The 24,895-nt window shown below is 39.5% G+C and overlaps 1 protein-coding gene across 3 annotated transcripts in view; it reads left to right on the top strand.

The window, feature by feature from the left end:
* The window catches only part of opcml (opioid binding protein/cell adhesion molecule-like), a 136,409-nt gene extending 111,778 nt beyond the window's left edge, over positions 1-24,631 (top strand). For all 3 annotated transcript variants that reach the window (XM_047043376.1, XM_047043377.1, XM_047043375.1), the window contains 4 exons: positions 20,597-20,731; positions 21,094-21,214; positions 21,873-22,024; positions 22,255-24,631. In XM_047043376.1, the coding sequence (XP_046899332.1) occupies positions 20,597-20,731; positions 21,094-21,214; positions 21,873-22,024; positions 22,255-22,355 (509 nt within the window). In that variant the 3' untranslated portion in view covers positions 22,356-24,631. The remainder of the gene's footprint in view (positions 1-20,596; positions 20,732-21,093; positions 21,215-21,872; positions 22,025-22,254) is intronic.
* The last annotated feature ends 264 nt before the right edge of the window (positions 24,632-24,895 follow it).

The following is a 24,895-nucleotide window of genomic DNA, read 5'->3' as shown; positions in this document are numbered from 1 at the left end:
TTTGGTCATTTTATCCAAAACACACATACTAACCCCTTTGCTAATTTAATCTAAAACACACATACTAACCCCTTTGCTAATTTCCATTTTGCTAATTTAATCTAAAACACACATACTAACCCCGTTGCTAATTTCTTCTAAAACACACATACTAATCCCGTTGCTAATTTCCCCTTTGTTAATTTCATCCAAAACACACATATTAACCCCTTTGCTAATTTAATCTAAAACACACATACTAACCCCTTTGCTAATTTCTTCTAAAACACACATACTAACCCCGTTGCTAATTTCCCCTTTGCTAATTTCATCCAAAACACACATACTAACCCCTTTGGTCATTTAATTGAAAACACACATACCAACCCCTTTGGTCATTTCATCCAAAACACACATACTAACCCCTTTGGTCATTTCATCCAAACACATACTTACCCCTTTGGTCATTTCATTGAAAACACACATACCAACCCCTTTGGTCATTTCATCCAAAACACACATACTAACCCGTTTGGTCATTTAATTGAAAACACACATACCAACCCCTTTGGTCATTTCATCCAAAACACACATACTGACTCGTTTGGTAATTTAATCCAAAACACACATACTAACCCCTTTGCTAATTTCTTCTAAAACACACATACTAACCCCTTTGCTAATTTCTTCTAAAACACACATACTAACCCCGTTGCTAATTTCCCCTTTGCTAATTTCATCCAAAACACACATACTAACCCCTTTGGTCATTTAATTGAAAACACACATACCAACCCCTTTGGTAATTTCATCCAAAACACACATACTAACCCCTTTGGTCATTTCATCCAAACACATACTTACCCCTTTGGTCATTTCATTGAAAACACACATACCAACCCCTTTGGTCATTTCATCCAAAACACACATACTAACCCCTTTGGTCATTTCATCCAAAACACACATACTAACCCCTTTGGTCATTTCATCCAAACACATACTTACCCCTTTGGTCATTTCATTCAAAACACACATGCTAACCCCTTTGGTCATTTCATCCAAAACACACATACTAAGCCCTTTGGTCATTTAATTGAAAACACACATACCAACCCCTTTGGTCATTTCATCCAAAACAAACATACTAACCCCTTTGGTCATTTCATCCAAAACACACATACTAACCCCTTTGGTCATTTCATCCAAACACATACTAACCCCTTTGGTCATTTCATCCAAAACACACATACTAACCCCTTTGGTCATTTCATCCAAAACACACATACTAACCCCTTTGGTCATTTCATCCAAAACACACATACTAACCCCTTTGGTCATTTCATCCAAACACATACTTACCCCTTTGGTCATTTCATTCAAAACACACATGCTAACCCCTTTGGTCATTTCATCCAAAACACACATACTAACTCCTTTGGTCATTTCATCCAAAACACACATACTAACCCGTTTGGTCATTTCATTGAAAACACACATACCAACCCCTTTGGTCATTTCATCCAAAACACACATACTAACCCCTTTGGTCATTTCATCCAAAACACACATACTAACCCCTTTGGTCATTTCATCCAAACACATACTTACCCCTTTGGTCATTTCATTCAAAACACACATGCTAACCCCTTTGGTCATTTCATCCAAAACACACATACTAAGCCCTTTGGTCATTTAATTGAAAACACACATACCAACCCCTTTGGTCATTTCATCCAAAACAAACATACTAACCCCTTTGGTCATTTCATCCAAAACACACATACTAACCCCTTTGGTCATTTCATCCAAACACATACTAACCCCTTTGGTCATTTCATCCAAAACACACATACTAACCCCTTTGGTCATTTCATCCAAACACATACTTACCCCTTTGGTCATTTCATTCAAAACACACATGCTAACCCCTTTGGTCATTTCATCCAAAACACACATACTAACCCCTTTGGTCATTTCATCCAAAACACACATACTAACCCCTTTGGTCATTTCATTGAAAACACACATACCAACCCCTTTGGTCATTTCATCCAAAACACACATACTAACCCCTTTGGTCATTTCATCCAAACACATACTTACCCCTTTGGTCATTTCATTCAAAACACACATGCTAACCCCTTTGGTCATTTCATCCAAAACACACCTACTAACCTCTTTGGTCATTTCATCCAAAACACACATACTAACCCCTTTGGTCATTTAATTGAAAACACACATACCAACCCCTTTGGTCATTTCATCCAAAACAAACATACTAACCCCTTTGGTCATTTCATCCAAAACACACATACTAACCCCTTTGGTCATTTCATCCAAAACACACATACTAACCCCTTTGGTCATTTCATCCAAACACATACTTAACCCCTTTGGTCATTTCATCCAAAACACACATACTAACCCCCTTGGTCATTTCATCCAAAACACACATACTAACCCCTTTGGTCATTTAATTGAAAACACACATACCAACCCCTTTGGTCATTTCATTCAAAACACACATGCTAACCCCTTTGGTCATTTCATCCAAAACACACATACTAAACCCTTTGGTCATTTAATTGAAAACACACATGCTAACCCCTTTGGTCATTTCATCCAAAACACACATACTAACCCCTTTGGTCATTTCATCCAAAACACACATACCAACCCCTTTGGTCATTTCATCCAAAACACACATACTAACCCCTTTGGTCATTTCATCCAAAACACACATACTAACCCCTTTGGTCATTTCATCCAAACACATACTTACCCCTTTGGTCATTTCATTCAAAACACACATGCTAACCCCTTTGGTCATTTCATCCAAAACACACATACTAACCCCTTTGGTCATTTAATTGAAAACACACATACCAACCCCTTTGGTCATTTCATTCAAAACACACATGCTAACCCCTTTGGTCATTTCATCCAAAACACACATACTAACTCCTTTGGTCATTTCATCCAAAACACACATACTAACCCGTTTGGTCATTTCATTGAAAACACACATACCAACCCCTTTGGTCATTTCATCCAAAACACACATACTAACCCCTTTGGTCATTTCATCCAAAACACACATACTAACCCCTTTGGTCATTTCATCCAAACACATACTTACCCCTTTGGTCATTTCATTCAAAACACACATGCTAACCCCTTTGGTCATTTCATCCAAAACACACATACTAACCCCTTTGGTCATTTCATCCAAAACACACATACTAACCCCTTTGGTCATTTCATCCAAAACACACATACTAACCCCTTTGGTCATTTCATCCAAACACATACTTACCCCTTTGGTCATTTCATTCAAAACACACATGCTAACCCCTTTGGTCATTTCATCCAAAACACACATACTAACTCCTTTGGTCATTTCATCCAAAACACACATACTAACCCGTTTGGTCATTTCATTGAAAACACACATACCAACCCCTTTGGTCATTTCATCCAAAACACACATGCTAACCCCTTTGGTCATTTCATCCAAAACACACATACTAACCCCTTTGGTCATTTCATCCAAACACATACTTACCCCTTTGGTCATTTCATTCAAAACACACATGCTAACCCCTTTGGTCATTTCATCCAAAACACACATACTAACCCCTTTGGTCATTTCATCCAAACACATACTTACCCCTTTGGTCATTTCATTCAAAACACACATGCTAACCCCTTTGGTCATTTCATCCAAAACACACATACTAACCCCTTTGGTCATTTCATCCAAAACACACATACTAACCTCTTTGGTCATTTCATCCAAAACACACATACTAACCCCTTTGGTCATTTCATCCAAACACATACTTACCCCTTTGGTCATTTCATTCAAAACACACATGCTAACCCCTTTGGTCATTTCATCCAAAACACACATACTAACCCCTTTGGTCATTTAATTGAAAACACACATACCAACCCCTTTGGTCATTTCATCCAAAACACACATACTAACCCCTTTGGTCATTTCATCCAAAACACACATACTAACCCCTTTGGTCATTTCATCCAAAACACACATACTAACCCCTTTGGTCATTTCATTGAAAACACACATACCAACCCCTTTGGTCATTTCATCCAAAACACACATACTAACCCCTTTGGTCATTTCATCCAAAACACACATACTAACCCCTTTGGTCATTTCATCCAAAACACACATACTAACCCCTTTGGTCATTTCATCCAAACACATACTTACCCCTTTGGTCATTTCATTCAAAACACACATGCTAACCCCTTTGGTCATTTCATCCAAAACACACATACTAACCCCTTTGGTCATTTCATCCAAACACATACTTACCCCTTTGGTCATTTCATTCAAAACACACATGCTAACCCCTTTGGTCATTTCATCCAAAACACACATACTAACCCCTTTGGTCATTTCATCCAAACACATACTTACCCCTTTGGTCATTTCATTCAAAACACACATGCTAACCCCTTTGGTCATTTCATCCAAAACACACATACTAACCCCTTTGGTCATTTAATTGAAAACACACATACCAACCCCTTTGGTCATTTCATCCAAAACACACATACTGACTCGTTTGGTAATTTAATCCAAAACACACATACTAACCCCTTTGCTAATTTCTTCTAAAACACACATACTAACCCCTTTGCTAATTTCTTCTAAAACACACATACTAACCCCGTTGCTAATTTCCCCTTTGCTAATTTCATCCAAAACACACATACTAACCCCTTTGGTCATTTAATTGAAAACACACATACCAACCCCTTTGGTAATTTCATCCAAAACACACATACTAACCCCTTTGGTCATTTCATCCAAACACATACTTACCCCTTTGGTCATTTCATTGAAAACACACATACCAACCCCTTTGGTCATTTCATCCAAAACACACATACTAACCCCTTTGGTCATTTCATCCAAAACACACATACTAACCCCTTTGGTCATTTCATCCAAACACATACTTACCCCTTTGGTCATTTCATTCAAAACACACATGCTAACCCCTTTGGTCATTTCATCCAAAACACACATACTAACCCCTTTGGTCATTTCATCCAAACACATACTAACCCCTTTGGTCATTTCATCCAAAACACACATACTAACCCCTTTGGTAATTTCATCCAAAACACACATACTAACCCCTTTGGTCATTTCATCCAAAACACACATACTAACCCCTTTGGTCATTTCATCCAAACACATACTTACCCCTTTGGTCATTTCATTCAAAACACACATGCTAACCCCTTTGGTCATTTCATCCAAAACACACATACTAACCCCTTTGGTCATTTAATTGAAAACACACATACCAACCCCTTTGGTCATTTCATTCAAAACACACATGCTAACCCCTTTGGTCATTTCATCCAAAACACACATACTAACCCCTTTGGTCATTTAATTGAAAACACACATACCAACCCCTTTGGTCATTTCATCCAAAACACACATACTAACCCCTTTGGTCATTTCATCCAAAACACACATACTAACCCCTTTGGTCATTTCATCCAAAACACACATACTAACCCCTTTGGTCATTTCATCCAAACACATACTTACCCCTTTGGTCATTTCATTCAAAACACACATGCTAACCCCTTTTGTCATTTCATCCAAAACACACATACTAACTCCTTTGGTCATTTCATCCAAAACACACATACTAACCCGTTTGGTCATTTCATTGAAAACACACATACCAACCCCTTTGGTCATTTCATCCAAAACACACATACTAACCCCTTTGGTCATTTCATCCAAAACACACATACTAACTCCTTTGGTCATTTCATCCAAACACATACTTACCCCTTTGGTCATTTCATTCAAAACACACATGCTAACCCCTTTGGTCATTTCATCCAAAACACACATACTAACCCCTTTGGTCATTTAATTGAAAACACACATACCAACCCCTTTGGTCATTTCATTCAAAACACACATGCTAACCCCTTTGGTCATTTCATCCAAAACACACATACTAACCCCTTTGGTCATTTCATCCAAAACACACATACTAACCCCTTTGGTCATTTAATTGAAAACACACATACCAACCCCTTTGGTCATTTCATCCAAAACAAACATACTAACCCCTTTGGTCATTTCATCCAAAACACACATACTAACCCCTTTGGTCATTTCATCCAAAACACACATACTAACCCCCTTGGTCATTTCATCCAAAACACACATACTGACTCGTTTGGTAATTTAATCCAAAACACACATACTAACCCTTTGGTCATTTCATTCAAAACACACATACTAACCCCTTTGGTCATTTCATCCAAAAGACACACACTAACCCCTTTGGTTTTATCATCCAAAACACACATGCTAACCCCTTTGGTTTTATCACCCAAAACACACATGCTAACCCCTTTGGCCATTTCATCCAAAACACACATACTAACTCCTTTGGTTTTATCATCCAAAACACACATGCAAACCCCTTTGGTAATTTCATCCAAAATACACATACTCCCCATTGCTAATTTCTCCTTCGCTCATTTCATCCATAACACACACACCAACCCCTTTGGTCATTTCATCCAAAACACACATACTAACCTCTTAGATTTTTTCATCCAAAATGCACATACTAACCCCTTTGCTCATTTCTCCTTTGCTCATTTCATCCAAAACACACATAGTAACCCCTTTGTTCTTTTCATCCAAAACACACAAACGAACCCCTTTGGTCATTTCATTCAAAACACACATGCTAACCCCTTTGGTCATTTCATCCAAAACACACATACTAACTCCTTTGGTCATTTCATCCAAAACACACATACTAACCCGTTTGGTCATTTCATTGAAAACACACATACCAACCCCTTTGGTCATTTCATCCAAAACACACATGCTAACCCCTTTGGTCATTTCATCCAAAACACACATACTAACCCCTTTGGTCATTTCATCCAAACACATACTTACCCCTTTGGTCATTTCATTCAAAACACACATGCTAACCCCTTTGGTCATTTCATCCAAAACACACATACTAACCCCTTTGGTCATTTCATCCAAACACATACTTACCCCTTTGGTCATTTCATTCAAAACACACATGCTAACCCCTTTGGTCATTTCATCCAAAACACACATACTAACCCCTTTGGTCATTTCATCCAAAACACACATACTAACCTCTTTGGTCATTTCATCCAAAACACACATACTAACCCCTTTGGTCATTTCATCCAAACACATACTTACCCCTTTGGTCATTTCATTCAAAACACACATGCTAACCCCTTTGGTCATTTCATCCAAAACACACATACTAACCCCTTTGGTCATTTAATTGAAAACACACATACCAACCCCTTTGGTCATTTCATCCAAAACACACATACTAACCCCTTTGGTCATTTCATCCAAAACACACATACTAACCCCTTTGGTCATTTCATCCAAAACACACATACTAACCCCTTTGGTCATTTCATTGAAAACACACATACCAACCCCTTTGGTCATTTCATCCAAAACACACATACTAACCCCTTTGGTCATTTCATCCAAAACACACATACTAACCCCTTTGGTCATTTCATCCAAAACACACATACTAACCCCTTTGGTCATTTCATCCAAACACATACTTACCCCTTTGGTCATTTCATTCAAAACACACATGCTAACCCCTTTGGTCATTTCATCCAAAACACACATACTAACCCCTTTGGTCATTTCATCCAAACACATACTTACCCCTTTGGTCATTTCATTCAAAACACACATGCTAACCCCTTTGGTCATTTCATCCAAAACACACATACTAACCCCTTTGGTAATTTCATCCAAAACACACATACTAACCCCTTTGGTCATTTCATCCAAAACACACATACTAACCCCTTTGGTCATTTCATCCAAACACATACTTACCCCTTTGGTCATTTCATTCAAAACACACATGCTAACCCCTTTGGTCATTTCATCCAAAACACACATACTAACCCCTTTGGTCATTTAATTGAAAACACACATACCAACCCCTTTGGTCATTTCATTCAAAACACACATGCTAACCCCTTTGGTCATTTCATCCAAAACACACATACTAACCCCTTTGGTCATTTAATTGAAAACACACATACCAACCCCTTTGGTCATTTCATCCAAAACACACATACTAACCCCTTTGGTCATTTCATCCAAAACACACATACTAACCCCTTTGGTCATTTCATCCAAAACACACATACTAACCCCTTTGGTCATTTCATCCAAACACATACTTACCCCTTTGGTCATTTCATTCAAAACACACATGCTAACCCCTTTTGTCATTTCATCCAAAACACACATACTAACTCCTTTGGTCATTTCATCCAAAACACACATACTAACCCGTTTGGTCATTTCATTGAAAACACACATACCAACCCCTTTGGTCATTTCATCCAAAACACACATACTAACCCCTTTGGTCATTTCATCCAAAACACACATACTAACTCCTTTGGTCATTTCATCCAAACACATACTTACCCCTTTGGTCATTTCATTCAAAACACACATGCTAACCCCTTTGGTCATTTCATCCAAAACACACATACTAACCCCTTTGGTCATTTAATTGAAAACACACATACCAACCCCTTTGGTCATTTCATTCAAAACACACATGCTAACCCCTTTGGTCATTTCATCCAAAACACACATACTAACCCCTTTGGTCATTTCATCCAAAACACACATACTAACCCCTTTGGTCATTTAATTGAAAACACACATACCAACCCCTTTGGTCATTTCATCCAAAACAAACATACTAACCCCTTTGGTCATTTCATCCAAAACACACATACTAACCCCTTTGGTCATTTCATCCAAAACACACATACTAACCCCCTTGGTCATTTCATCCAAAACACACATACTGACTCGTTTGGTAATTTAATCCAAAACACACATACTAACCCTTTGGTCATTTCATTCAAAACACACATACTAACCCCTTTGGTCATTTCATCCAAAAGACACACACTAACCCCTTTGGTTTTATCATCCAAAACACACATGCTAACCCCTTTGGTTTTATCACCCAAAACACACATGCTAACCCCTTTGGCCATTTCATCCAAAACACACATACTAACTCCTTTGGTTTTATCATCCAAAACACACATGCAAACCCCTTTGGTAATTTCATCCAAAATACACATACTCCCCATTGCTAATTTCTCCTTCGCTCATTTCATCCATAACACACACACCAACCCCTTTGGTCATTTCATCCAAAACACACATACTAACCTCTTAGATTTTTTCATCCAAAATGCACATACTAACCCCTTTGCTCATTTCTCCTTTGCTCATTTCATCCAAAACACACATAGTAACCCCTTTGTTCTTTTCATCCAAAACACACAAACGAACCCCTTTGGTCATTTCATCCAAAACACACATGCTAACCCCTTTGCTAATTTCTTATGCGGTAATTTAATACAAAACACATACACTAACCCATTTGATCATTTCATCCAAAACACACATACTGACCCCTTTGGTAATTTCATCTTTGGTCATTTCATCCAAAACACACATACTAACCCCATTTGCTAATTTCTTCCAAAACCCACATACTGACTCCTTTGCTAATTTCCCCTTTGGTCATTTTATCCTAGAGAATCTCAGAAGCGTCAGTTTCTAAAAACATTTTGATGTCAGTAATATTCATTATTTTCTTCCTTTTTTCCTAATTAACAATTCTGAAACCTAGGGCCAATGTAAAGAACATAAAAGGCTTGCTTTAAACGGTAAAATTATATAATGATTTCCCTTCCCCCTTCAGGGAATATTGTTAAATATTGTCTCAGGAGTAAAGAGGAAGACAATGACTTTCATTCAACTCATGTCTGGATTGTTGTTAGCTTCTGGCAACATACAGCATGTTTGATGTGGGAATCTAAAGAAGCATTATTTATGGTCTTTTCTCAGTAAAATCGCTCGTTTTCATTTATTTTTAGTACTTTTATATAAACATCCCATATCAAAAGTAACACTGTTTGAGAAAATGCATTGACAACTGATGGGGTTTTAAGGAGTAGTTGAAATAATAGTATTCTTTCATCAACTGTATTATTTTCAAGTCGTATTGACCCGTCTGCGCCTGGTCACTTTTATCTGTCTCATGCTTTATTATCCAGACACTTGTCTTCCTCAATCTGAGGGGGGTGTCTCGGAAGTCTCAAACTGCATGTAAAGACTGCAGCCTCTGTTGGCCTTTGTTGAAATTATTTAAGTTTTATCTACAGTGAATGGACGCCCATGTGTCTTTTAAGGTGTTATCTTACAGAGATAAATAGCCTGACCCTATCACTGTAGCAGAGTGGCCTGAGATGGTCGAGGGAGGCTTGCGTGTCAAGACAGTCTTAGATGTGCTGGATAGATCAATGGATGATTGTCAGTGGCCAATTATGAATTGTTAAATGCATAACCAAGAACACTGCCTGTTAAATATAACTGAATTATGTACGGTGGTTATGCATGCAGTGTTTGATAGCTCTGGTTAGCTCCAGAGCTGTAGTGGAATACGAATGGGTTGTTTAATTGAAAGCAACTTGGTTAATTAGCTACGGATACTGATAGGGTAGATAAAGGTCTATGCCTAGACAACATTTGTAACATTTTGGGAAATTGCTTTCATGCCAATGTTTGAAGAATATGAATACAGTATTGATTAAATGTTGTAAAATTTATGATTACAGGTTGTAGAGGTGCTACATTACCACATGTAGGTTTTAGCTATATTCCCATTAATATTCCCATTGTGCTATAACTAGATTTCAGAAGAAGGTAAGCTAAATCAGACCCATTACTGTTCTAGTGAGCTGCAGCAGAAAAAGAAAATCTGTTTTTGAACCCCCTGCAACACAAAGCTCAAAAGTTCTCAAGACACTGAACTAATTTTGACAAAATATTTCACAATTTGGGTGACCAATTTACCAAATATCACATGAATAAGACAGTTAAATTCTCCACCAAGCTGATAAAACGACTTGGGTTTGGCACAGGGAATTTCCAGAAGTTCAGAGACTACCAGCCCGCATTTCTCTCTCATTTCTCTCCCGTGTGTTCTTGCTAAGCGAAAGCTCTCTCAGTGACAAGCCCAGGGTGACAGGTGTCCTCTCCCTGCCGACGTCCTGAAGCAGTCGCCCCCACCCCCACAGCGGGTGACAGGGACTCTCAGGTCCATCTGAAGACAGGTGAAAAGGGAACACACTGAGATGCTGTCAGACTATTGTTATAAAAACGCAGGTTCCAGTCACTTTCCCTGAAAGTCACAGCCTGTCAGCCAGTTGAGGCTAAGCTACTAAAATTCAATGTTTCGTTTTGACGTCAAGAGGGAGACTTAATTGGGATGGCGATTATGCAGTTAAATGTGGATTTCCAAGGCTTTCAGTTAGACACTGTGGGTGCTTTCACTATTTGAAGAATTCAATGTTAAGTTACTTTTTATTTTCCCAGTGCTGCTGAGGAACCTGGTTGAAGATGTGTGGATTTGAGCTACACACTCAGGTGTCGTCCTTTACCAGCAGTGTTGTGTGGTACACTGTGGATGACGTACAATATCTATCTTTACTTGTAACGCTAACGAAACAAACGACCCTATTCAACTAAAAGCACTCAGTTTGTGCTCTGCTGTGGTGCTGAATGCTTAAGAGTTGAAAGATTAAATTGCATTCCGACGGCCTTCTCAATGAGAGCCAACTGTACTCATGTGCTTGATTTCAGACAGTCCTCTTGGTTCACTCAATAGTCTCTAACCTCCTTTCTCTCTCCCAGTCTAACCACAACCATTACAATCCCACGAGCTTTGCTACAGTGTTCCTCAACTTCCCCTTTCTTGTAGAATTCAGAGGAAATACAATTTTTTAATGAACAGTTCAATACACTGTACCTCTCTGGTCCCTGAAGCACTGGCTAATGGGTTGTGGTCTCAGGGGCCCCTCCACCATATTACCTCTCCCGCACCACGTCATTACTGAGCCCTGTTATGCTGCGTTTCACGCGCAATCACTCCCTTTTTTCCATGTTATTAAACCAGTCGCATACCTGATGAAGCCTGAACAGAACACGTTTTCCCAGATCGCATCATTCTTTTACCTCCTTACCACCTCAAATGTGTGACTTGGATCCCACCGCGTGCCTTTCCACCCCGCAGGAGCGAGCCGCCGCAAAGCCTCGTCGCTTGAACGCCTCACTTGCAGGCTTCGTTATTAATTATCATCAGGTGCGATTAACTAGCTGGTTCAACCACGTGCCCTGGGATTACCGTTTCCCCCTGCGTCTCCGGCGTGTGTGGGGCTCCCGGTTCGGTACCTGATAAGTACAGACCTTTTGAGGGGAAATGCAGTTGCCGCCAGCGCTCCCGTCGTCTTTAATTGTAGAATGCGACAGGCATGAAAGTACAGTATTAAAAACTATAGGCCCTATATATATATATACATACATACATCAGGCTGGAAGTGTCTGAAAATGAATGATGTTTAAAAACCCCAGGAATCAAATTGTTCAGTTACGTCTTCAGTCTCATGCAGCTTTGCCTGTTTTGTAGATTAGCCGTTTCCAAATACGTACCTGGCGAGATACAAATGCTTCTGTGGTTCTGGAGCTCGATCAGGTTATTATCAGCAGTAGAAGAAGAACTGGAAGCCTTTTTGGTTTGTAAATTGGTGGCTGCTTACAATATACAAACATCCCCCTTTGCTTATTCAAGAACACCACTGGCAAGCCTGTGACACTCACTCAGTTCAAAAAGACCACACAAATTATCAAGTGCCACAGCTGGGCTATAAATGTGCATAAATCATATTGATGTCTCCTATTCCTGGTACAAAAGGATGTTTCCAAACATGTCTGTCCACACTAGCAGAGGAGGAAGAAAGGGAGAGGAGGTAAAATGGATGGCAGAGCCCTCTGGAGGGTCTGTCAGGTGTCTCTCTTTCTCTCTCTCTTCCTCTCCTGCTGTTTACACCTCTGAGATGAACCCCTCCACAACAGCCTGGAGACAGACTTCCAATGATCCAGTAATCACTCTCCCAGGCATCTCTGGGGAGAGGCATTATATTAGAGTAATTGATTGGCAGTCAGTAATCAAAACCCAGTTGTAATTAGACCCTGTCTGGTCTATGACTGACTGTCCTAATGAAGATGTATTTATAAATGCGCTGGGGCGATTTGTTGTGAGGCAGGCTGGAGCCTGGATGAAGACCAAGGAAAGGTTTCCAGGGTGATGATTGGTCAGGTTGAACAGTGTCACCATGGTGACCTATTACTTATCCACAAGCTGATTGGGCAAGGGGGAGGGTGGTGTGTGATATGAGATATGATTCACCCCACCAGGGCATAGTAACCACCACTGTTTTATTGGCATTTGGAACAGTTGCTCAATATGCAATCAAAATCATTCTGCTTCTTTCTATGTCATTAATGTCCCTTGATGTCACAATGCCATTAATCAAATGGACACTTGATTTGTTTTTTACCATTAATGACGAGAGAAAAAGGAAAAGAAAAAAGAACATGACAATGTCACCCAATAATGTCAGTATTTTAACGGTTCATGTCTGAAATGCACTTCACCAGTTTATCATCATATGGTGTGTGTGTGTGTGTGTGTGTATGGATGGTGACTTGCAATAGGTCAATAGTAGAGATTCATCTTTAAAAAGGTGTTGCAACAACCACTTCACGTACATCTGAACGAAAAGTTTGCTATTTGACAAATGACCTGAAATAACATACATCAGGTTTTTTTGAAGCATGCAATAGTGATGCAGAGCAAGTACAGTACTAAATCAGATAAATACATTTTCAACATAGCATGCCATCTCAATATATCTTACCATCAAAGCACATTCATGTATTCTTTTTTCTACATATACAGTAAATTCTGTGAGGTGTAATGAACACAAGTTAACAGTTTGGCATCATGGGATCCACAATCCTGCTTTGAAAATACTTTGTCTCGCAGTGAAATGGGACTGACTGGTGCCCTCCCATTACTTCAAGCATAACTACCCCCATATAATGTGTCAGCAATCCTTTAATTGGTTTACGCAGACAAAAGTCATTATCGCACTTTGAAAACCTATTATGAGCTAACCAGGGATGATTGCATATCACAATTAGATGTGTTGACAAACATTAATAATGGTCAATGGTTTATTATGAAATCATTAGCGCTCCGGAATCTCATTATGAACAGAATGTCATCCTGTAATGTTTTCATATTCGTTTTCTCCTAACGGCAGTGACAGAGAGGTAGGGCCACCACAGGACCTCTGTGTCTGTTACTCAGCCAGGGAAGGAAAGGGCAGCGAGGGAGGAGTTAATCTACACAATGTTTCAGAGGAAGGGTTTTAATATGCCAAGAACCGTTTCAATGACAGACGTGGAGCGGAAATATTTTAAATCTGTTTATACCTTGCTTGCTCTACTGGAACATGGCCTGAGAAAAGAGAGAGTGGTTCTCTCTCGTGTGGGTTCTCTGTGGGTTCCACAAACAAGCTCAGTCGAGCGTTCTTTAAAAGGGCTGTTCTGTGAGATGCGTGAAGAGAAAAACATGCATTAGTGATCTTTGAATCATCCTTCATGCTCGTAAACAATGCATGGAAGATTCTCCTCGGAACACTTTCAAGTCTTCATAAATCGTAGAAATGTTTTTCATTGTTATAACTTCCACCAAACGTACGAAAATCAAATCAAATGTATTTGTATAGCCCTTTTTACACGCAAGCATGTCATAAAAGGGTTTCACATACGCCCATAGAACTGCCCCTCAACCAATCTAAACCCTCAAGGAAGACAAGGAAAAACGCCCAGAAAAACTCCCAACAGGAGAAAAAATTGAATAAACCTTGAAAAGGAAGGCCTTCCACGGAGGCAGAGCAAGAGAGGGTTATTGAGACGTTGAAACCAGTCCCTCATCATGACACAACAGGTGGCTGAGCGGTTAGGGAATCGGGCTAGTAATCTGAAGGTCATTGAAATGACATTGTGTCCTTGGGCAAAGCACTTCACCCTACTTGCCTCAGGGGAATGTCCCTGTATTTACTGTAAGTCGCTCTGGATAAGAGCGTCTGCTAAATGACTAAATGTAAATGTAAAAACATTCCCTGTTGTGACTTGTGTACGTAGACCTTTTGTAACTATTGAGCCTTTGTTTGCAGTGCTGATTGTTGAGTTTGTCAGGTAGGCAGTAGGCATACTTGAACACCTTGTTCTTCCTTCACTATACCGTACCATAGCTCTTTCATGTGGCTTCAGACCACAGCACGATGGGCTAGATTTTTCTGCCATTGCCATGACAACCCTGGAACCCTGTTGGACTTGCAGCACATAATGGCTCTGGATGGAAATGACTTGTTTCATCAAGAGTATATCAGAAGCTAAGAGTTGACATCTCAAGCCAGGCTTGAGCGGTTTGAAGCCTGCAGACGTTATTAGCGAGCACTCTTTATGTCTATTTCAAGGCCCTTACTTTACAGTTGGTCTAACATCAGGTGAAAGTGTGTGTGTGTGGGGGGGGGGTGACAGAGTATTGTATACCAAGGACAAATGGCAGCTGGATTTGGGTAGGATAGTGACCATCTGGATGAGGGTAGGATAGTGACCAGATGGATGAGGGTAGGATAGTGACCAGCTGGATGAGGGTAGGATAGTGACCAGCTGGATGACAGTAGGATAGTGACCATCTGGATGAGGGTAGGATAGTGACCAGATGGATGAGGGTAGGATAGTGACCAGCTGGATGACAGTAGGATAGTGACCATCTGGATGAGGGTAGGATAGTGACCAGATGGATGAGGGTAGGATAGTGACCAGCTGGATGAGGGTAGGATAGTGACCAGCTGGATGACAGTAGGATAGTGACCATCTGGATGAGGGTAGGATAGTGACCAGCTGGATGAGGGTAGGATAGTGACCAGTTGGATTAGGGTAGGATAATTTCCAGCTGGGGGGAGCATAACAAATGACCGGTTGAGCTTTTAAGAGCATGCGGTCCAAGTAGTTTGCAGTTTGGAACAGAAGGGTGGTGTGGTCCTTTTTGCAGGTACGCCAGAAATACCTTCCTCAGCTCTCAAAGCAGTCTGTTTTGAAGGTTGTTAGGGAGAACTTCTTTTCTTCAATATATTGGTTGATTCGAAGGCAAAATGTCTCTAGTAAGAAGTTTGTACACAAGTAGTCCCTAGTGTGTGTAGGCTACGTATGTCTATAAATATAATAATTCATACTAAATGTGATAATAAAGACTAATAACTGACATTTTAAACATTTAATAACCATAGTGGCTTATTCAGTCTACTGCATAGTTCAGTGGCGAAAGTAGAAGACTGTATAACTATAATCACAATTGAAAAAGTAATTAGATTTAATTGACACAGGACTTGACCGTTTTTTATCAGCCGTAGCCAGTAACTGACGTTGGAGGACAAAGATTAGCTACATTACAAAGTAAGATTGTTGCACTGGTTTGATGCCAGGATTGAACTGTATTGAATTCTTTTGAGTAGAACTTGGTTCCCTGCCTCAGTTAATTACTACCTCAGAGCAGGGAAAGGCTAAGAATACCACGTTGGGCATTTATTTTTAACATCATTTTATTGTTTATTTTGCTGAGGGAGGCAGTGTATGTGTGTAATATTGCAACCCATGTTAATGTTCATAAAACCAAAAAACCCTTATTCCCTTGCGGAACGCCACCTCTTGGACAAGCATCGGCGCTTCACCTGAATGTAACATTGCGAGCCACTAGTGTTGAGTCAGGCAGGAGTGTTGAGTCAAGTCGAGTGTTGAGTGTTGAGGAGTGTTGAGTTAAGCTGGAGTCAGATGGCTGAGCCGTGAGGGAGTCCGGCTAGTAATCAGAAGGTTACCGGATCAATTCCCCGCCGTGTCAAATGACGTTGTGTCCTTGGGCAAGGCACTTCACCCTACTTGCCTCGGGGGGAATGTCCCTGTACTTACTGTAAGTCGCTCTGGATAAGAGCGTCTGCTAAATGACTAAAATGTAATGTTGATGCTAATCATAATAATGTGGCCGGCTATCATGAGAAGGGCAAGCTGTACTGGAGGAGGAAATGAGGAACAGCAGTTTGCGACGAATATACATTTAAATATACAAACATGCCATTTTGTTCCGCGCTGAGATATGGAGACATTGATCTCACAAGCCGCCAGCGGACACTGCGCTACCATTAAAACGTTGGTTGCAGATCACACACGCTAGCTAGCAACCATTATTATCACACAGGATATCTGTTCACTAGCACAAATGTGAACACATTCCTCTACGTCTTTCCGAGATAATAGTTTTGAACAGTGATAAGGAAAACAAACTTCTTGGATAAACAGAAGATAACAGCGTTCCGTTCCTCCAGGTCCACTAGCAGATTAAAGGAGGATGTGATGCTTTGAGGTGTTAGACGCCGGTACACAATCTGGAACAACTGCAGGCAGTCAACCTTACCTCAAACAAACTAGTCCTGAAAATGCACTGTTATGGCAGCACTGTGGAAGCAACATTGATGTTTCACTGTGTTGGAACAGAACATTTCATGTTACTGTCATTGTCTGTTTAGCATTTTAATTAACAGTATCAGAAGATGCAACAGTCCGCTGTATGAGTAAATATGTTGCAAGGTATGGGCGTATCTAGCCCAAGTTTCATTAGCCCCCCCCCAAACAAAAAAGAAAAACGTTTTTATTTTATTTTTAGCTTCCTAAAACACACTGGATGACACTATTTAAAATGATATTTAAAAAAAATCTTCTGGGGGAACATGCCCCCAGACTCCCCTAGTTTTGCTGGGTCACAGGAAAAATTATAGGTTTCATCTAGGGGCTTGGCCCCCCCCAAAAGTGGGAACCTAGATTTGCCCCTGTTGCAAGGCATGCTGTTTCATTGGCCTCACGTGGCATGTTCAGTCAGAAGGTGAATCTGCTACTGTTTGTAGTCCAAACTACAAGAAACTACCAGAAAATGTTTAATGGTAGTCTTATGGATTACGTTTTTAATGAAAAGTGTGTAGCCTATAGCCTAAAGTCTGCGGCCAATTTTCATCACATGACATGTACACTATGATGCATTATGTTTAGGTGCGTTACCTTAATATACCACCTACCACGTGAGTCAACTTCAAGTCTTTTATTGTCAGATGCAGAGAACAACAAGGGGTCTGACTGGGCACTGAAATTCTTTGGACAAGATAAAGCAAAGCAACCTGGAATAACATGACATAAGTACTCAGAACATAGGTATAAGCTAACATATAATATAATAAACGTCTTAAATATACAAAATAATAAACAATACAGTAAACTAACCCTATAATACACATAATATCCTGAACTAACCTTATAACCTATTCCAACCTAGAGTCAAGTAGGGTACAATTAGTGTAAATTGATGATTGTGCAACCAGTAGTTGATGTGACAGTGTGTAAAATGACTAGTGTGTGTTGACAGTGTATCAAAGTCCATATCAATGTTCATTCAGAGTCATAAAGGTAATCTGCAACCGCCAAGGCTCGTTCAGTTTTTGTTGCATGTTTGATATCAAAAACATCAATCTGTAGATGGAGAGAGAGAATTCACTCAATACAAAAAATAAAAAAGATACTGGAACAGCCTGTGTTGAAACATTTGTACAACATTAGTAACAATAGGCTAAACTATAGTTTATACCATGGAACCTATTTTAATGCAGTGATCTGTCAAAAAATGTGTAATCCACAGACCATTCTTATGCCTCGAAACTAATAATTGTGATAATGACTTGGACAGCAGATTAGACGTCAGTTAACAGTGGACAGTTAATTAACAGTGGATTAATTACTGTATTTTTTAAATGTATCTGATGTGAAATGTAGCCCTAATCCCATTAAGGCAGTGCCAGTCATGCGTTGACAAAACCAAGTAAAGAAAAGACATACCAAAAAGCAACCACACATCTAAGAAGTACCTGCTATTTCATAAGACAAATGACAAAATGTTTAATGTATTGTATAGAAATTATGATTTCCAGTGCCTGTACTTTCCACATTCTCAGATGTTGAGGAACTAGCATGACGACCACCTCTGTGCTCCAAAGCAACTGTGAAAAGTGTAACAGCCTTGGTTGCTAAGACAACTCGTTCTTCAGCAGAAAACGTTTCAGCAACCATTAATTATTCTTAATTGCATACCCGAGTTGTTGAATTTTTCTGCAGTGTTGTGGGGAAAAAGGAATATATAATATATATATATATATATATATATGGTAGCGTTTGTGACAAGGTTGTGTGCAAAATAAGGACAGGGTGAGTGAAGCAGAGGATTATGCAAAATAACGTAAACTCTTCCAACATACAAAGTATTAATTGTCTCACCGTGACAAAACTACATATCATCACTGAGTCAAGGATCAAAGTATACTGGAAGTGCAGCTTGTCATGGCCGTACGGTGTGTTGACGTCTGTAGAAAGATCTTTAGAATCAAACAAGGTCAAGATAATAATCTTAAAAGAACACATGATAAAAAAAAACTTTGGAGAAGCCCATGACATTAATTATACTAAGTGTATAACTCATTAGCTGATATTATACGTTGATTGACACACACATAATGAATTGTCTTGTGGGGTGAATGTTTATAAGACAGAGCAATCTGAGAGATTCAGCAGGTATAAACATGTGTTTTTTTGGATTTGGCCCCCAGCCAAATCAAAGCTTTGGCTGGGGTAATGGATGAAATAGTACACCCAGATTCTCCCTCAAAACTGGAACTATTTGAGAATAACCTTGACCATCACTCAAACCAACATTGCCTGCAACCATAAAAAGTAAAAAAAAAAAAAAAAAAAAAAGTAATGGCCAATAGCTCAGTTTCCAATTTCTTCTCCTCATAAATGTAGATATGCGTAATGAAAATGTTCCAATTATCTGTAATTCCAGTCGCAATGGCCCCACCAGCCCACATTTGAGGTAAAAGCTACACACTGATCGGCCCAGAACCTTCTCACCAATATCCCAAATCAGCTACTGGTAGAGCTGTGGGGCTGAGCCTGGGGAAAATATAATGAGATCTTGCTAATGTAGAGTTATTGTGTGAAGTGACATTTCCCACTGATTGGGTTTAGGTTATCTCTCAAGTAAAGATGTTTTCTTTCCCTTTTTAGCCACATTATCACACCCAGGCGCATTCGCACACGCGTGCCTGTGCAATTAAACATCATTTATTATGTTTTTCATGAGCACAGGATTCTGATTATTCAATTAGTGCTTATAATTTCATTTCCACTGTTTTTCTATGCTTCAACGCATCCAGGGGAAAGCAACATAAGGATTCGTTTTCAATCAGATCTGTTTGTGAATGTAACTAATGTGGGAAGAGCCAGGGGTAGTTTACCATCTTTCTCTTACCTTTTCTATGATGTCTTCTGTGTGATGTTCTTGCCTGTGACTGTTATACCTTTTGCCTTCTTGAGTGATGCAGTTTATGTTTTTGGAAAGCATGCTGTCACTTGCTGTTGATGCAGCTTAAGCATACATGTTCTATTTTTCAGGACATATGTTTGTCAACGAGGGAGAAGTGGTGGATTTGAAAGCGGTGACCAAGGAGCAGTCGGGGCGTTATGAATGCATCTCCTCCAACGACATCTCTTCCCCTGATGTGAGGACTGTCCAAGTTATCGTCAACTGTAAGAACCAAAACTGCACAGAATACACACACACACCACCAGCTTGTCTATGGTCTGAAATCTTTATTGGGTGTCACAGATGTCAGGGAGATGTGCAGGACACCGATCTGTTCTGCATGTTTTTATTGGGGGGGTTTTAGCAGAGGAACCCATGTGAGTGTGGGAGAACACACAGAGGGTGGCCCGTGAGAGAACTTACCTCAGCACCAATAGACTTCAAGCAGAAATTGAACCCTCTAACCTTCTAGAGCCGACAGTATAAACAACTCTGACATATATAACACACCCTACTCATCCTAGAGAACTCTTCAAATCCTTTACTTGATGAAAAATAAAATCCAACCCTGCCTTGTGTGATGCAGATCCACCCACGATTTCCAAGGCCAAAAGTACAGGAGCCCCTGTGGGACAAAAAGGAGTATTACAGTGTGAGGCCTCGGCTGTGCCGAGAGCGGATTTTGAGTGGTACAAGGAGGAAAGGAGGTGAGTGTCTTGAAGGCTGTTCCTTATATCAGAGTTAGGGCGGGGGGGGGGGTGGATTGGGGGGGGGGAGAAACAGAATGACAGAGATCTTTTACTATTCATAACAGTCGTGAATACCAAGCATTATTATTCTCGCATAATTAGTTTGTCAATGGGGCTGTGTTGCTTGGACAACCTCTGAGCTTGTAGAAGAAGGGGGAGTTATAATGAACAAGCACGTTTTGCAAAAGAATATTGTTCTGCACCGGCACAGTCCAGTGAGCCATGGTCATATTAGCGATGCAGCCACTGAGAAAACGTAAGATGTTTGTTGCAGACTTCAGCTGCTCAACAAGCAGCGTCGAGTGTTTGTGAAGCTTGTTTCTTCTCAGTGACTGAGTGCACGTTCAAGGTCACGCGAGATGCTGCACATGTAACAGACTTGACCTTTTCAAGGACACATGGTTTTTTGGGCTTTCAGACAGTGCTGTGCACCCACAGTTTTAATACAGTTACATATGGATGTATGTATCTTATGAGGGCGGTTCCTGTAAACTTGGTAGGGTTTTGAACCCTGAAGGACACTTGTACTAGTTAGTTTTTTTCTCTCCAGTGAGTCTTGGTTGAAGGTTGAGTATTTTGAACTACAGGGTCTGTGACTTGAATGTGTCTCTTGCAGGCTCTCCAATGGACTAGATGGGGTGAAGATCGAGAACCAGGGTAAACAAACCATGCTGATTTTCTTTAACATATCAGAAGAAGACTATGGAAACTACACGTGTGTTGCGAGGAACACGATGGGAATCACTAACGCCAGCATCATCCTCTACGGTCAGTCAGATTTACTGTTTTAAAACTTCATACCTGGATCAACAAAAACACCTAGGAATAATCCCACATAGTAAATACTATTTCACGTGGAATTTGTGTCGCAGAAATGTATTTGTCTTAAATCGTTTCAAAATACAACAGTTTATTTGAACGCTGCTTTTTGTGTCAGTACCCTGTGTGGTGAGGCCTTGCTCTGTGGTTGATATTGACCATGACTGTCTCTCCTCTAGGCCCTGGAGCCATGCATGACGTCAACAAGGCCGCCCTGTTCCCCCCCTGCTCTCTATGCCTCCTGCTGACTGTTGCGTTGTTGTACCTGCTCAAGTTTTGACACACCAACCTCAAGTTTGTCAGTGTGTGGATCCGCCACAGACATGAACTTTTAGTCCCGATAAGAAGACAGGAAATCGCGAGAACACCTTTGGTTTGCACTTTTCTTTCTTTTCAGCTCTGCGTCTGATTTTGGAGGGGCGGACGATGAGCCGTTGCCAGGGGTGAGGGTGGGCTGGTAACTAAGGGAGCAGCTGTAATAGGAGGTTTGTTTCCTAACGTTTTTGTATGTTTGAAGGGAAGACAGGAAAAAAAAAAGTGATGTACTTCATAGTTGAATGATTTTTGCCCGATATTGAGGTGTAAATTCAGATTACTGGTGTGTCATGTCCTGTTAAATATCTGTAATATACCATGTTTTTTTTATTATGTTGACAAAATATGGAAAAAATGCAATGTGATTGTTAAATTTTACTGTATTTTTACAGTTGTATGCAACAAAGTAACAACCCCATTCACTATAAACAATGTTATGTAAAGAATAGTACTATCATTTTAGGCAAAATCATGCAGCAGTGACTACTGTGTTTCCAATGTTAAAACTGCTAAAGGCACTAATCAGACATTAGTCACAAGTAGACATTTTTGAGGCAGTATCACCATGAACAGCCTAGCTAAAGACAAATGGTTTTAAAGTAAGTGTTGGGACATACTAAGCAAGCTGATGGTATAAATGGAGTAATAGAAGTAAAAGTAGGCATTTTCCATGTGTTTATCGTACTAATTGATCTGAAAAAGTATTGATATGATCATGATTTCATGTCTGTCCTTGATTTAGGGTCACTGTAGGGCACCAAGATCTCAGCTTTTGTCAAAACATGTTATTCTGGCTTTAACTAGCACTGATTTGTATTTTATTTATTTAAAAAGAAAGAAAAAAAACTTAAGGGTTGGTGAATACAACATCAGAAAAGTTAAATTTTCAGTGTGTGTTAAAGCTATGCCATCCGTTTCAAAAGTGTTATTTTGACACGTGAAATGTAGTGTGAGACGCTCCTATTTTTGGTAAATTCTTTATTCACATTGTCTTTATTTATTTATTTCCCCTCTGCCAGTCCTTCTTTTCAAAGTTTATTTTTGCTGTCAATCATTTTAGCAAATTCCATATAAAGCCTTCTAGTATGTCCCCCATCTACATTAAATGCACAAGCAAATTATTCGACTACTTCTAACCTCTCTCCCTATGAACAAGAACAAATCAAAACTGTAGCTGGTTTGATTTAAGCAGCAATGTTCACTTTGTACTCAGCACTAAATTACAGCATATAAATATGAGCTTGTACTTTTTATTGTTGTTCAGATGTGATCTTTGTAATGACACCTATGTTTTGCAAAACCTGATGAACTGTATTACTTGTAATCGAAAGCTAGGGATTCACCCTAGACTTCTGTATTGATCAGAGATTGTTGGAAATGCTATTGATGTCAGTAAGTTTGAGTCATTTCATTGTTTTAATCCCCTATTAAAATGTTTTAATCCCCTATTAAAATGTTAATGGTACCAGAGTATTTTAGCTACTTTATATCTTTGTATTTGGTTAACCTTTACATTAAGTGTACATCAACTACCATGCGCTGTGACGGTTGATGCCATTAACTATGTTGATTGGATTAGAGCGTGTATAAATCACACATATTTTAAAATGTGATAAAGTTACATAAAACACACTGATGTTTCGATCATGGTACGTAAACTGAATAAGCGGCCCAGCATTGTTGACAAATACGAAATTTAGTTTGGAACACGACATGTTAGATTAAAAAAGCATTTGGGAAAATATAAAGACTGAAAAGTTGTATTGTAGCCTACTTGAAACGTGAACGCATTTATCAAATGTGTATAACAGGCTGCGAGTTGGTGAGAAAAACACTAAACTGTTATGCCAAATGTTGCCTATTTAAGCAGCAACTGGCGGCTCTATATTTCGGACGGGCCACAAAAATTGCATTAATTTGAATCCTGAAAGACTCCACGCATAACTCTGTTGACTATTTTGTTTTACAATGTTTTACATTTGTATGCGCTGTAAAAACGTTGTTCGTGTAAATAAATAACCTGTGATTTCTGAAATCACACACTGAAAATGATCGTTCACAAGTCGTAACAAAGGGGATCGCCTCTTTGTCCTCTTGGCTGTAACTTGTGAACGATCATTTACCTCAAAATATGAAAATTTGAACCCTCTAGTCTAATAGATACATTACCATTTTCCATCTTGTTTATTGATTTGGAGTGTTGTTTGATGCAAGTCATTTTTGGTTGATGACGCACTTTGCATTATCCTGAAACTCTGGTAGACAGAAATATATTTTAGCTTCACAAATGGTAGTTTGACTACTACTATTCTGTTAATAATTAAAATCATTGAACACATTAATTTTCCACTTTTCATATTACTGGCTATCAACACAAAGCTTTACTTACAATAAAAGTATGAACTTAGCTTGAGATTGGAAAAGAGTATGTTAAGAAACAGCCTGATCAACCTAAATTTAAACTGCCACAGCAGTTACAAGATTATCATGTCAGGTACAGGCATG

The sequence above is a fragment of the Hypomesus transpacificus genome, chromosome 20 (assembly GCF_021917145.1).
Source record: "Hypomesus transpacificus isolate Combined female chromosome 20, fHypTra1, whole genome shotgun sequence".
Lineage (NCBI taxonomy): Eukaryota > Metazoa > Chordata > Actinopteri > Osmeriformes > Osmeridae > Hypomesus > Hypomesus transpacificus.
Note: the sequence above shows the minus strand (reverse complement) of the source record. Positions and strands in the feature narration are given on the sequence as shown.